At 36.6% G+C, this 12,007-nt stretch overlaps 2 protein-coding genes across 2 annotated transcripts; both read right to left on the reverse strand.

Moving 5' to 3' along the window:
* Positions 1-65: 65 nt before the first annotated feature.
* On the reverse strand, positions 66-5,199 carry LOC142984280 (uncharacterized). Its single transcript, XM_076131762.1, has 9 exons — positions 5,170-5,199; positions 4,483-4,599; positions 3,140-3,256; positions 2,493-2,691; positions 1,328-2,100; positions 989-1,032; positions 765-870; positions 222-283; positions 66-112 (listed from the first exon to the last, which is right to left on the reverse strand). The coding sequence occupies exons 1-9, from the start codon at positions 5,173-5,175 to the stop codon at positions 97-99; spliced, it is 1,440 nt and encodes a 479-aa protein (XP_075987877.1). The 5' UTR covers positions 5,176-5,199; the 3' UTR covers positions 66-96.
* Positions 5,200-6,607: 1,408 nt separating this feature from the next.
* On the reverse strand, positions 6,608-11,739 carry LOC142984266 (uncharacterized). The gene is made up of 4 exons (XM_076131741.1): positions 11,669-11,739; positions 8,970-9,110; positions 8,334-8,466; positions 6,608-7,636 (listed from the first exon to the last, which is right to left on the reverse strand). The coding sequence occupies exons 1-4, from the start codon at positions 11,719-11,721 to the stop codon at positions 7,580-7,582; spliced, it is 384 nt and encodes a 127-aa protein (XP_075987856.1). The 5' UTR covers positions 11,722-11,739; the 3' UTR covers positions 6,608-7,579.
* Between the last annotated feature and the right edge of the window lie 268 nt (positions 11,740-12,007).

Genomic DNA, 12,007 nt, shown 5'->3' on the forward strand with positions numbered 1-12,007 from the left:
TATTACATATTTACACCGTTTTTTTCGCTAAAGTAACACTTTACAATAAATATATCGAAGCCATTCGTGTTTTCATCCCGTCTCCAAATTTTCTATTCAGTGTTTGCCGGACCTGTAAATATGAAAATTAGTAAATAAAATATTTTCACGATACATTTTCTTAGGCTGGTAGTTTACTTAAATGATTCTTATTATAAATTCTCATTATGAATTGAATTTACCTGAATTTAGGCGAATAACGCCTTCTCCTTACTTCATTGCTTGCTATATTGTCAGATGATTCCTGAAAATAAATGATTGAATGAATATTTTTCCGTATATTTTGTTCAGCGACTTCATCCTCGTGAAAAACAATTTTGTTATAAACTGTCTGTGTACCATATTTAATAAATTTTCGTTCAGTAGTTTTTGCAAGTAAGAGTAACAAACATACGTTATACACACATCATCAAAAACTTTCATGTTTAGTCGTATAACATTAGCAGGATAGGATTTACCCGTATGTATATTTTTAAGTAAAATGAATTTTTGTATATACAGCCTTTGTGAACACAACCTACAAGTAGGCTAGCCTTAGGGCCAATTTGACCACCTGATAAGTGTCGGCTTACGAAGCTGAATATCGGACAGATATTTTCATGCTGTAACTTTATCTGTCAATTACGATATCAGGTACTTATCTTTACTCATAAAACTGGACTTATAATCCGAAGCTTCTTTTTGTTTAAAATGTATGTACATATATCAGTTCCATTGACTCATACCTGAGCAACTTGTAATCTGGCAAGGTCTTCCTGTTTCGGAGGTCCATACACTGCGAATCCAGGAGGACTAAAATCCAGGAAACCTCCAGGAGCTTGCTCCAAAGATCTAGAACCATAATAATACAATTAGGAGGTTACAGTGCGCAAACATACTATTAGTTGAAAACAATAAACTAAATGTTGTTCTAAAATTGTAATAAATAAAAGAAAGAAAATATACAAACCCAGACAGTTTAGGTGAAGAGTTGTCTTCTGTTCTTTGTTGCTCCTGAAAAACATAAAGTAACATCTCAGAATCACCTTAAAATACAAAAAGATAAGCTGTGAAACTGGCTCTTATACCTGTAATATGAGGGTCAAATATGGCCACGTACCATTATTCCAAACACGAAATATTGTAATAACCATAAATTGTCGCAAGTGTCCCAAAAGGCGTAGCTATTAACCCTTCCAGCGCCCTACTAGTCGCCTAATGTCGGTTAAGATGAAACAAGCTGTTCAGGTTTGGAATAATGTATGTGGCCATATTTGACCCAGGTACTTTCCCATCTTATAGATCTTACCTCAAAACTCTTAACTTCATTATCCAAATTAATTAAAGCTTCAGCGATGCTATTCACTTCAGACACATTCTCATCTTCCACAGGAGTATGGAGAGCATCCTTCTCTAACTCCTGCTGCGACAACGGTACAATCACTTCATCAAACTCAGCTGGGAGCACTGCATCGATCACTGGTAGAATAAAGTCTCCAGCATTCAATTCAGCTCCTTCGGTAGTTGAAACATCAATTTTAGGATCCTCCGTAGCTTTTTTGGAAACTACAATTGGTAGTACAGTTGTTGTATCAATATTTACTGAAACTGTAGAAGCTGCAGAAGCAGTGGTCGCTCCAACTTCTGTTGAAGATACAACGTCTTCAATACCAAGTGCTTTTGGTACTACAACTTCTTCTTCAGTTGCATTAGCTAGAGTAGTATCGGTTATATTCGTTTGCTCAGCTTCGCTTGTTAAACTAGTAGCATTAGTGTCAAGGCTTGTTGCTTTAGGTGCTACAGTTGTTGATACGTCTACAGCCTCTGCTTTTAAATATTCATCTGTAACGGTAGTCGCTTCAATGATTTCGGCTAAAGCAATTGCTGGGATAATAGTTTCTTCTTTGAATTCTTCACAAAGTTCTGTGACAATCTCTCCTTGTTCGGTGACGTAGTGAGTCTCTGTTGTAGATGTGTCGGGTGTTTCAGTTGATTCTGTTGTATGTATTTCTGCTAATTTGTTTTTATTCGTTTGGAGCTCTGATAGTTCTTCGACTAGTGCGGAAACTAGCTCGATGTTAGCTGAAAATTCATTTCATTTATTTTTCATTTAAAAAAGACAACTCCCGCACTAAGAATTGCTCTTGTGTCGCGGGGACTTTTTACAAACATACAAACAACGGACACAAAGCACAACCAGACCCGAAACAATTATTCGTGGATCGCACAAATAATTGCTCCGTGTGGGAATCGAACCCACGATCTCCCGACGCAACGGTTGCAGCGTGGTGACCTAAACCACTACGCCACGGAGGCAGTCTATTCTAATTATAGTTCTAGCTGTTATAGTTGAAACCATCCCATCACAAGATATGTCATGAACAAATAGAATGTTTTTAACCATTAAATTCAATATTAAATTAGAACAGCTATATTTATTTACGCGAAGCTAAAATATTTAAACTAAAACTGACCTTCCATCTTAGCAGCTTCCTCGGCAGCGTTAATTTCTTCACTAGTAATTTCAACAAGGAAGGCGCGGTCAGTAGCCACATCAGGTAGACCCTGGCTGAGGAACACCAGCTCAGCAACTCCGTCCTCCTTGAGGGCATTGGAACCTGAGGCCTCTTGTCCTTGGATCAGGGTCTCTTTGAGAGGAATGTCGTCTGCCTCCTATGGTAGAAGGACCATTTGATAGATTACGTTTCTTTTTGTATTAATGTGGCGCGTTTGTTTTAATTTATTCAGATAATTCCTAGTCGGTTTTTTCCAAAATATTAAACTTATTCAAAAATATTTTTTTTGTACTTTTTGATCCTTATAATAAAAAAACATATTCAAATTGAGTACGTTATCGAACTGTTTGCTGCTACGTTATATTTACCACAAATGCCTTTAAGATATTTATCCGACTCGGAAATCAAACCCAGCCCTGGAGATTCCTAGTAACTATGAAATGATCTGATGCTCTCGTTCTTTTTACCGTTCACAAGGTTTCACACCTAGATTTTTAAAGGTTAAGTTATTATATCGGATCGTACCAAGTGGCGTTCTTTGATCTCTACCTACCCCTGTGGGAAAAAGGGCGTGACATTATGTTTGTATGTACATAAGTTAATACCTTGTCTACAGCTTGGGCCACTGCATCAAGTTTCGGAGGTCCGTACTCCCTGAGTGCGTCGAAACCTGAAGCTTCAATCTCGCCAAACTGCGTCAATTTGGCTGGACTTCTCTCCCTCTGAAAAATAATTACCACATTGAAAATTATTTCTTCCTAGTGCGCTTATTCCATTGATGGGTAGCCGCGTAGTAATTTAACAGAGTCTCCATGAATTCTCAGTAATACGTCCAGTAGCAGTAGAGTTTGACATTTCAATGTACTGCTAGAAATAGTTTCTACGACGCCCACTAGAGGCGCTGAACCGTTTGTCATGCAACATTTTTTGACAACTAGCCGGTTGACGGTAGTCGATAGTGGTAGAGAATCGAGGTACAGGTTGATGTAAATTTAGATAACAGTTGTTAAGCAATGTTAATAAATAAATAAATAAATCATTTTATTTTCAAGTTACAATGGCTCATAGATATATACCTTACAAACTAACATATATATTAAGTATATCATCACTATATTAGTAGCACTTCACTAATGAACTTTGAGAATAGGTAAAGTGCAATAAATTTTATTTTAGGGCAACACGGGGCTCTAGATTAGAAAGGCCTTTAGCTTGTCAAGTTAAAGTTTTGAAAACCATAAGTTTGTAAATGTAACTCTCATAATACACCTGAAGAAACAAAGGACCACGTGAATCCTGAAATACGTCATGTAACACGTTTTAGACAAAGTTGTTGAAAAATGTAGGGATCTAAGTCTTTGAATGCAAGAATAGTTTTATATTGTTATATAATATACTGTTAGTATATAATAGACAATGCTGATTATGTATAGACGCATATTTCTTAGTTATTGTCTTAAAGAAGTATTGTTTATGAACAGTAGGGGTAGGTTTTAAAGTTATGCAGTTTATGACGCGGGAATTCCTGTTTAGGGGATTACACCCGGATGTTTTAATTGACTAGTCTTTGCCGGCGGGTCTGTTCCTTAATATAAGTAGCGTGATTTCATCCTGGGATGTAGCTACTTGACTCATGAGGTCCCAAGAGATTGGTTCTACTACTTTAACAAAATGATTTATTAGTCTAAGGTAGAGTTTTACGACTTACGGATAAGTGTTTGATAACATATCTTATTGATGAAATACCAACAAATGTACATAACTTTGATAACGTATGTATCTTACAGTTATTAGTAACAAATGTATCAAAAAATCAGCCAGAATTTTACCGGATCATCTTACCCAAATAACATAATTAAGTATATTTACTCAGAAGTGATTATTAAATCAATAAAAATGGTAACATAACTACTCTAATAGAAACCCAATATACCCAGTAGAAACTTACAGGCAGTTCAGAAGGTAGGTAGAAGGCTGGACCCTGAGGCCTCCATCCACTCGGCAGGTACGGCCCGGAGCCGCGACCTGACACACACGCGAACACAAGAACTAATGCCACGAACACCTGTAAAAGAAAACAAATTCTATTGAGTCCTTTAACCCCCGATGTAAAAAGAAAGGTGATTGCACAATGGAGGTATGGCTCGTAAACGAATAGATAGAATATATTTATCTAATATGGATCATGCCATAGAGCAGATCAGATACAAAGTAGAACCTGACCCAAAACAACTTATTATGGATCACTCAAATAATTGTTTCACCTGCAAATCAAACCCTCAATCACGACAACGCTGGCGTACATATTATCATAGTACAATGCGTAGGTGTATAAAATACATTTACGTTTCACCATTAACAATTTTAGTCCCATGTAATAAGGGGCAGGTTTATTATAGGCCATAATCCGGGCACGTTCCCGAACTCTAATATTGAGAAAACCTTCTAATAAACAAAATAAGAAAGTATAGGAAATTGTAGTAAGTTTCACTACTTAGTATGTTAAGTATAATAAATTAGAAAAGTCTTATAGTACTTTGCCTGACCCGGGAAAAGAACATCAACAGTCGGAAACACTACCGATTACGAATCAATAATAAATAAATATAAAAGAATATATAGAATATTATATTACCTTCATGTTGTATTGTGTTGTGCGTGCAGTTGAATGATATTCTAGGGTCATCGCGTACGGTATATATAGCAGAAGAAACCAAACAACATAGGCCTTGATTAGCATAAAGCAATGTTTGCTGAACGATATCTATTAGACGGTTGATTTTGATGATTTTTTAATTAATATATAGTGTAGGTCAGGTCTTATTTTGTGTATATTGCTTGGTATAATTACCTGAAACCTGAAGGTTTGTTACACATTGTGTTGTGTAAATATTGACATGTTTATAATAATATTATTCAATTAACTAGGTATATCAATTTCTTATTGAAGTGGCCAATAGTTTCTTGCTATATCTTCTCATTGGTCCTACCTTCCGAACTAGTGGTAAATTCACTCTCTGTATCATTGACTATAATAAGTATCAGTATTTGACCTAAATGAATAAATCTATACTAATATTATAAAGCTGAAGAGTTTGTTTGTTTGTTTGTTTGATTGTTTGTTTGTTTGTTTGAACGCGCTAATCTCAGGAACTACACGTCCGATTTGAAAAATTATTTCAGTGTTAGATAGCCCATTTATCGAGGAAGGCTATAGGCTATATATCATCACGCTACGACCAAAAGGAGCAGAGTACCAGTAAAAATGTTACAAAAACGGGGAAAATTATGACTCATTCTCTCTTATGTCCGCAAGCGAAGTTGCGCGGGTCAGCTAGTAAATTATATTCTTGTACAATAGTTCAACCGACATTTTATATCGGATAAAATTGTGACATAAAACGAACAAAATTTCAACGATTTTTCGTTTTTGTTGATTGTAGGCCCCTGTTCACCTGTTTGTGTTCGTGCAAAGGTTTCCCCGAAGTTGTGTTTCGGTCTTGAGTCTTCTATGCCGGCCATATAAAAGGGTGCCTAGGGATAAACTATTAGGCATTGTCCTTGCAGTAAAAATACCTCTAAATGGACTGAAATTTTGACATTCCCGTAAATATTATTAGCTCAGAAATGCCTCTCACACGATGTGCTATACATAGATTGCAAGGTGAGTCCGAATCTTATTGAAACCATGGCATTATTTTTTTAATTTAGGTTTAGCTAAAATTGTTACAGTTTTTAGTTTCCTTTAATTGTTTCCTTGTAGCAAGTTTGTATGGTATAGGTACTGTATAGGTTTGGAAGAAAACACAATAAAACTAAAAAAATCATGCATTATCAATATTTATTATTTTAACTTATTAAAGAACAATGAACACTTAAAATTATCTACTTAACCTACAAAATACAATAATTTTGGCTTGAATCTCTTGTTGACAACTAGTTAACGTAATATTGTACAGTCAGTTACAAAAGTAGCTTAACAAATTCTTATTTTTAAACCCTCTTAAAATTTCAGCAATCAAGTAATTTTTTTTAGATTCAAACATTTCAATCAATGCTTTCTTGCTTTACATGAATTACGTGCATGCTTCAGAATACATGGTTTCAAAGGATTAAGTAATTATTTTATGTTCAGTAACTTTTGTAGCTAACTGTCCAATGGTCTCTTAATATAAGGTAGGGGTTAAGGCATCCTTTCCTCTTGCGCTAAATCGGTCGCATACATTGGCCGTGAGCACAGTTACTTGCGTATTTCATAGAACATTCTACTGCGTACGATATCATCGTTGTACAGTAACGCTTAGAACATCGTGTATCGTATTAGACCGACGTATGCCACCAATATTAACCCCCTTTACACACACACTCTATCGCACGTTCTTAGGAGCGTACAGGATTACGCGCGGGAAAGCAGTGCGCACTTCTCTCGCGATTTTCTTCGCGGGCTTGACAGATGAGCGCGGCGCGTGGTCTTTCCTTTCCCCTTACATGCGCACTCTTTCACGCGCAATTGTTGTTTCATGGGCGATAGAGTGTGTATCTAAAGGGCGTATTAGCGTAGGAGGAAGTAAGCCTTACCCTTTGAGTCCACCACGCTGGCCAAGTGCGGCAGAGACTATATCCCTTCAAGAACTGTGTTAAACATTTCTCAAGCAATATTCCTTTAAAGAAGCTCCAGTTTTATCATATTTGAAAATGTCACTGACATCTGCTGTCATTTTATCTCGCATCTAAAGAATGGAAACAACTGTCCAATATCCATCTGTTAGTTAACAGATACTTTTTCCAAAGTTAATTTTCTATAGTATGGTTAGTGGTCAACCTAGTGATGAGTTTAAACCTTCCAAGAAGTCCAGGCTTAACGATTGGCCTTTTTACGGGCCCCCAAAGCATGGAAAAACTCAGATAACACTATGCGGTCACCCATCTACAGAATGGCCGCGCCAAAGGTTGAATAGTGGTGTTACCGGGGCTTATAATTAAATTATAACTATATTTGGTATAAGTCATTAAGTACACTGTGCCCAAAGTCATATTATTAAGATCTATAGAATTAAGAAAGCTGGTATTTCCATCAAATTATTCTTAGACGTCTCAGGCTTCTGAAAAAAAGAAATTGTTGATTAGTGTTGTCCATGCTGAAATATTTTCAGAAAGCAAAGACACTATGTCCTAAAAGTGCCTTTGTATCGCGGTCGGTGGTGTATCCGAGTGCTGATCGTGAGGTATCGAGTTCGATTCCCGGGCCGGGCAAAGTAGATACTTTTGTTTGCAATTAGTAGCCCGGAGTTTTGTAAAGTGTCCGGTAAATGGCAAAAGGACTATTGACCAACTCTGCTGTACTTACGGGTATAGCAGGCGTGATATATATATTATGTGTGTATGTAAAACTAGAGACCGCCCGCGACGTCGTCCACGGGATAAAAAGTGCCCTACCAATTTCGTCGTAATCGGTTCAGTAGTATTTGCGTCAAAAAGTATCAAACATCCATACATACATAAATACTCACAAACTTTAGCATTTATAATATTAGGTCGGCGAAAAAGTCTTTTCGCATTATACTATGTACGAACTTGTAATAAAATCTTTTCTCTACACAAAAATGCTCGATATTTGAGTACCTCACGAGCTCACTGAAGGAAACCTAATGAACCGTGTACTCATTTGTGATTCTTGAAGTCAAAGAGATTTTATTATAAGTTCATACACACTATAATGCGAAAAGACTTTTTCCCCGACCTAATATTAGTGGGGTGTAAAGTTCAGTGATGTTTTATTCGGCTGTAAGTTATACTTACTAATGATGCTTTTGAGGCTGACTTCCTCGATTTCGCGTGAGGGTCTTTCGAACTGTATTCCGCTTCTTCTTCTTTGTTTGGCTTCATATCCGTCGACTCTGGGATGTACTGGTCGGCAGGGCCAACTGGTAACCTGCGTATTGTCATAGATTGTAGTTTACACAAGTTTTGCACGTTTGGCTCAGTTGTTAACGTGGTCACCTCGCCGTGTTAACCGTAGCGCCGCGTGTGGTTACAATCCTAATACAAATATTTGTGTGATGAAATTGAGTATCTGTTCTGAGCTTGTGGAAGTAATCAAAATATTATGGTTGTGAAACTAATCTGTACTTCTATACTAATATTATAAAGTTGAAGAGTTTGTTTGTTTGTTTGAACGCGCTAATCTCAGGAACTACTGTGGTCCGATTTGAAAAATTATTTCAGTGTTAGATAGCCCATTTATCGAGACTATAGGCTATATATCATCACGCTACGACCAATAGGAGCAGAGTACCAGTAAAAAATGTTACAAAAACGGGGAAAATTATGACCAATTCTCTCTTATGTGACGCAAGCGAAGTTGCGCGGGTCAGCTCATTAATTATACGTAGGAAAAGCTGCGGGCAGAAAGTAAGTGTATGTTTAAATACGTACTGATTCCTCTTGTCGTCTCGTTCTTGGATTTCATTGGTCATTGCCCTGCAGTACAACGCCGCCTTCATTATATTCTCGCAATTTCCGAACTGGTTAAGATTGTCCTGAATAAAATACCCTTCACTGCGGTTAGGGCACAACCTGAAAAACAAATAAAGTCCCAAATTAAAAAACTCAAATCGTTGAGTACTGAAAACTTGCGTAGCCTTGAGTACGAAGGCCCTAAGAGCCCTGCCTCACTAGGACGCCATAGCGGCGTCGCTGGCTATGTATCCAAGCAGTTATTATTGAAATGTGACGTTGCCACAACGTCGCCACGTGAGTTAGGTGACAGACATTTCAATATTAACTACGTGGATACGTAGCCAGCGTCATGGCTTAACGATTGTCATCTTAATTGACAACAGCCGGGTTCGACTTTTCACACGTCTTTCTAAGCACGGAGACTGTATAAATACTACGCGATCACCCATCTGAGGAATGACCGCGGCAAGGGTTGCTTAATTAAAAATTCATTTAACCGGTGAGCGCAACTGACTATAAGCGCGTTAACAATTACAAATAAAACCCACCATAGACCACTTTATACAATAGTTTTATAACAAAATATATAACATAAAGTTATATAACCTTTAACAACGTGTAGTTATAACAGATTTACAATATATAATAAACAAATTCCTGTAGATTTTGTATTTATACGGTCAATTGGCCCATTTTCCCGTGACAATTTTGCTGACGGCCGATCGGCCTTATTCGGAGTTACGCTTGATTGACGTAATAAAAAAGCCTGTTACAGTTCAGTATTATAATATGGGATTTACCTGTGTTACAGTGAATACATAATAATATAATATTATCGTTATCCCTACTGAAATTGCGAGTAAATACAAGTTTCGCTCTCGGCTTAGTTTGTGGTTTGCATACTCAAAAAGTGGTGGACAGATTTTAATCAGGTTTTCGTAAATGGATAGAAAATTTAGAGAAAATTTACTGCTATAGCACGATTATTTACAGTAGTTGGCATATAAAATGAATTGCAAATATAGTTTCTACGGCGCTCGCTACAGGCGATGTTAAATTTTCATACAAAATTTCTAGTGAATCGCGTCGCATGAGTCTTTTGAGAATATGTTAACAGTGTACTGCGACTTCACTTGCGCTTTTAATTAAATTAACAACTCGTTACATCAATCATTAATCGCATTAAGTATATGTTTCTTTACAATAATTAAATGGCATGATATCCTCTGGTAAAAGAAAAATCACAAAACCATCGCTTTAATTATAACCGAAATCAATAAAGAAGGATGTTCTCAATTCGACGCGATCAACATTCGAACAAAACCACATACAAACACATATTGTATATAGTGACAATATAAACCAAAATGTAACATTTTAAGTCCATTTGTGGTTAAATTTCCCCACTCATGTGTAATATACTACGTTTATCCTTTACATTAATTATTAATAGGAGTTAATACGTGATATCTTACTTGTAGAACGTTTGTTACGCAATAACGCCAAAACTACTAGATCGATTTTGATGTTAACATGAAGATAGATAAGAAGAGAGGAGCTCGTGACTACATAACAATAGCTGCACGGAATTATCTTTGAGTTTAAGCTACGCATGCCGAGGTTATTCTGAGGATGCGTGACCATATTAGACATACCGAGTTCCTCCGTGTTTCGGAAGGCAAGTTCATAAATAAACTAATAAACTTGCCTTCCGAAACACTGAGGAACAGTTCCCAGCTGTGATTTTTCAAGATTTTTGACAGTCGTTTCCAGAAGTCTGAAATCCTGATAACCAGTCTTACCGAGGGGAATCGTGTTATAACACAGGTAATAACTGGGTTGTGGAGATCGGATAGACAGTCGCTTCTATTCAGCTGATCCGGTGAGACTAAAAGCCGACTCCAACATATTTAGAAGAAAGGCTAAGCTGATATTATGATCTATAAAATCAAAATCAAAATCAAATCATTTTTTCATTAGGTCAAATATTGACACTTATGATAGTCGTTACAATTACTGAATCTACCACTAGCTCGGAAAGAGGGTGGAGCCTTATGAGAAGAGCTAGCAAGAAACTCACGGCCACTCTTTTCAATCGCCAAAAGTTTTACAATGTGGTTGATACAATAATTGATCATGCGAAGAGATATATTACTGAGACTTCGTTTGTCTATTTGCCTGGCCGCCACCAGACTGTATCTCATGAACCGTATTAGTTATACAATATAAATTTTCACAGATGATGTATTCCTGTTCGCGCTTTAACAGGTTATCATCAGCTGCATAATCCGGGTTAATGATGTTATACAACTTGATTTTTTGATACCCAACCGCGAACCTAGAACCCAAGACTCTATTCCAAGTTGTTATACTATAGTTATATTTTCAACTAGCTGACCCGCGCAACTTCGCTTGCGCCACCTAAGAGAATGGGTCAAAAATTTCCCCGTTTTTGTAACATTTTTCGTTGCTACTCCGCTCCTAATGACCGTAGCGAGATGTAATATAGCCTATAGCCTTCCTCGATAAATGGGCTATCTAACACTGAAAGAATTTTTCAAATCGGACCCGTAGTTCCTGAGATTAGCGCGTTCAAACAAACAAACAAACAAACAAACAATCAAACAAACAAACAAACTCTTGAGCTTTATTATATTAGTATAGATTGTACTTACATAAAAAATACTCCAAATGAAACTAAAATATAAGATAAATTTTGACTAAACATGGTGTTAGCCAAATGGAGATCCTCTTCAAAATATGATCTAAGACACTCTTACTGTCCTTATATATCCTTTTTTTCAAATGAGAATGTTAATATATTGTCATAATGTATTTAGAATCATTTTCTTAGAAAAGACTCTCATTATTTTGATGAGACTTTGACAGTTTTCCAATAAATTTATTTATAAGTTAATGAATAAGAAAATTGGGTGAACATTGAACAATATGATAATTTTATTCAGACGTGTATAAAATTCTGTGATAAATAGGTTCTAGACATTAAGTGTTTC

Source organism: Anticarsia gemmatalis, chromosome 26, assembly GCF_050436995.1.
Source record: "Anticarsia gemmatalis isolate Benzon Research Colony breed Stoneville strain chromosome 26, ilAntGemm2 primary, whole genome shotgun sequence".
Lineage (NCBI taxonomy): Eukaryota > Metazoa > Arthropoda > Insecta > Lepidoptera > Erebidae > Anticarsia > Anticarsia gemmatalis.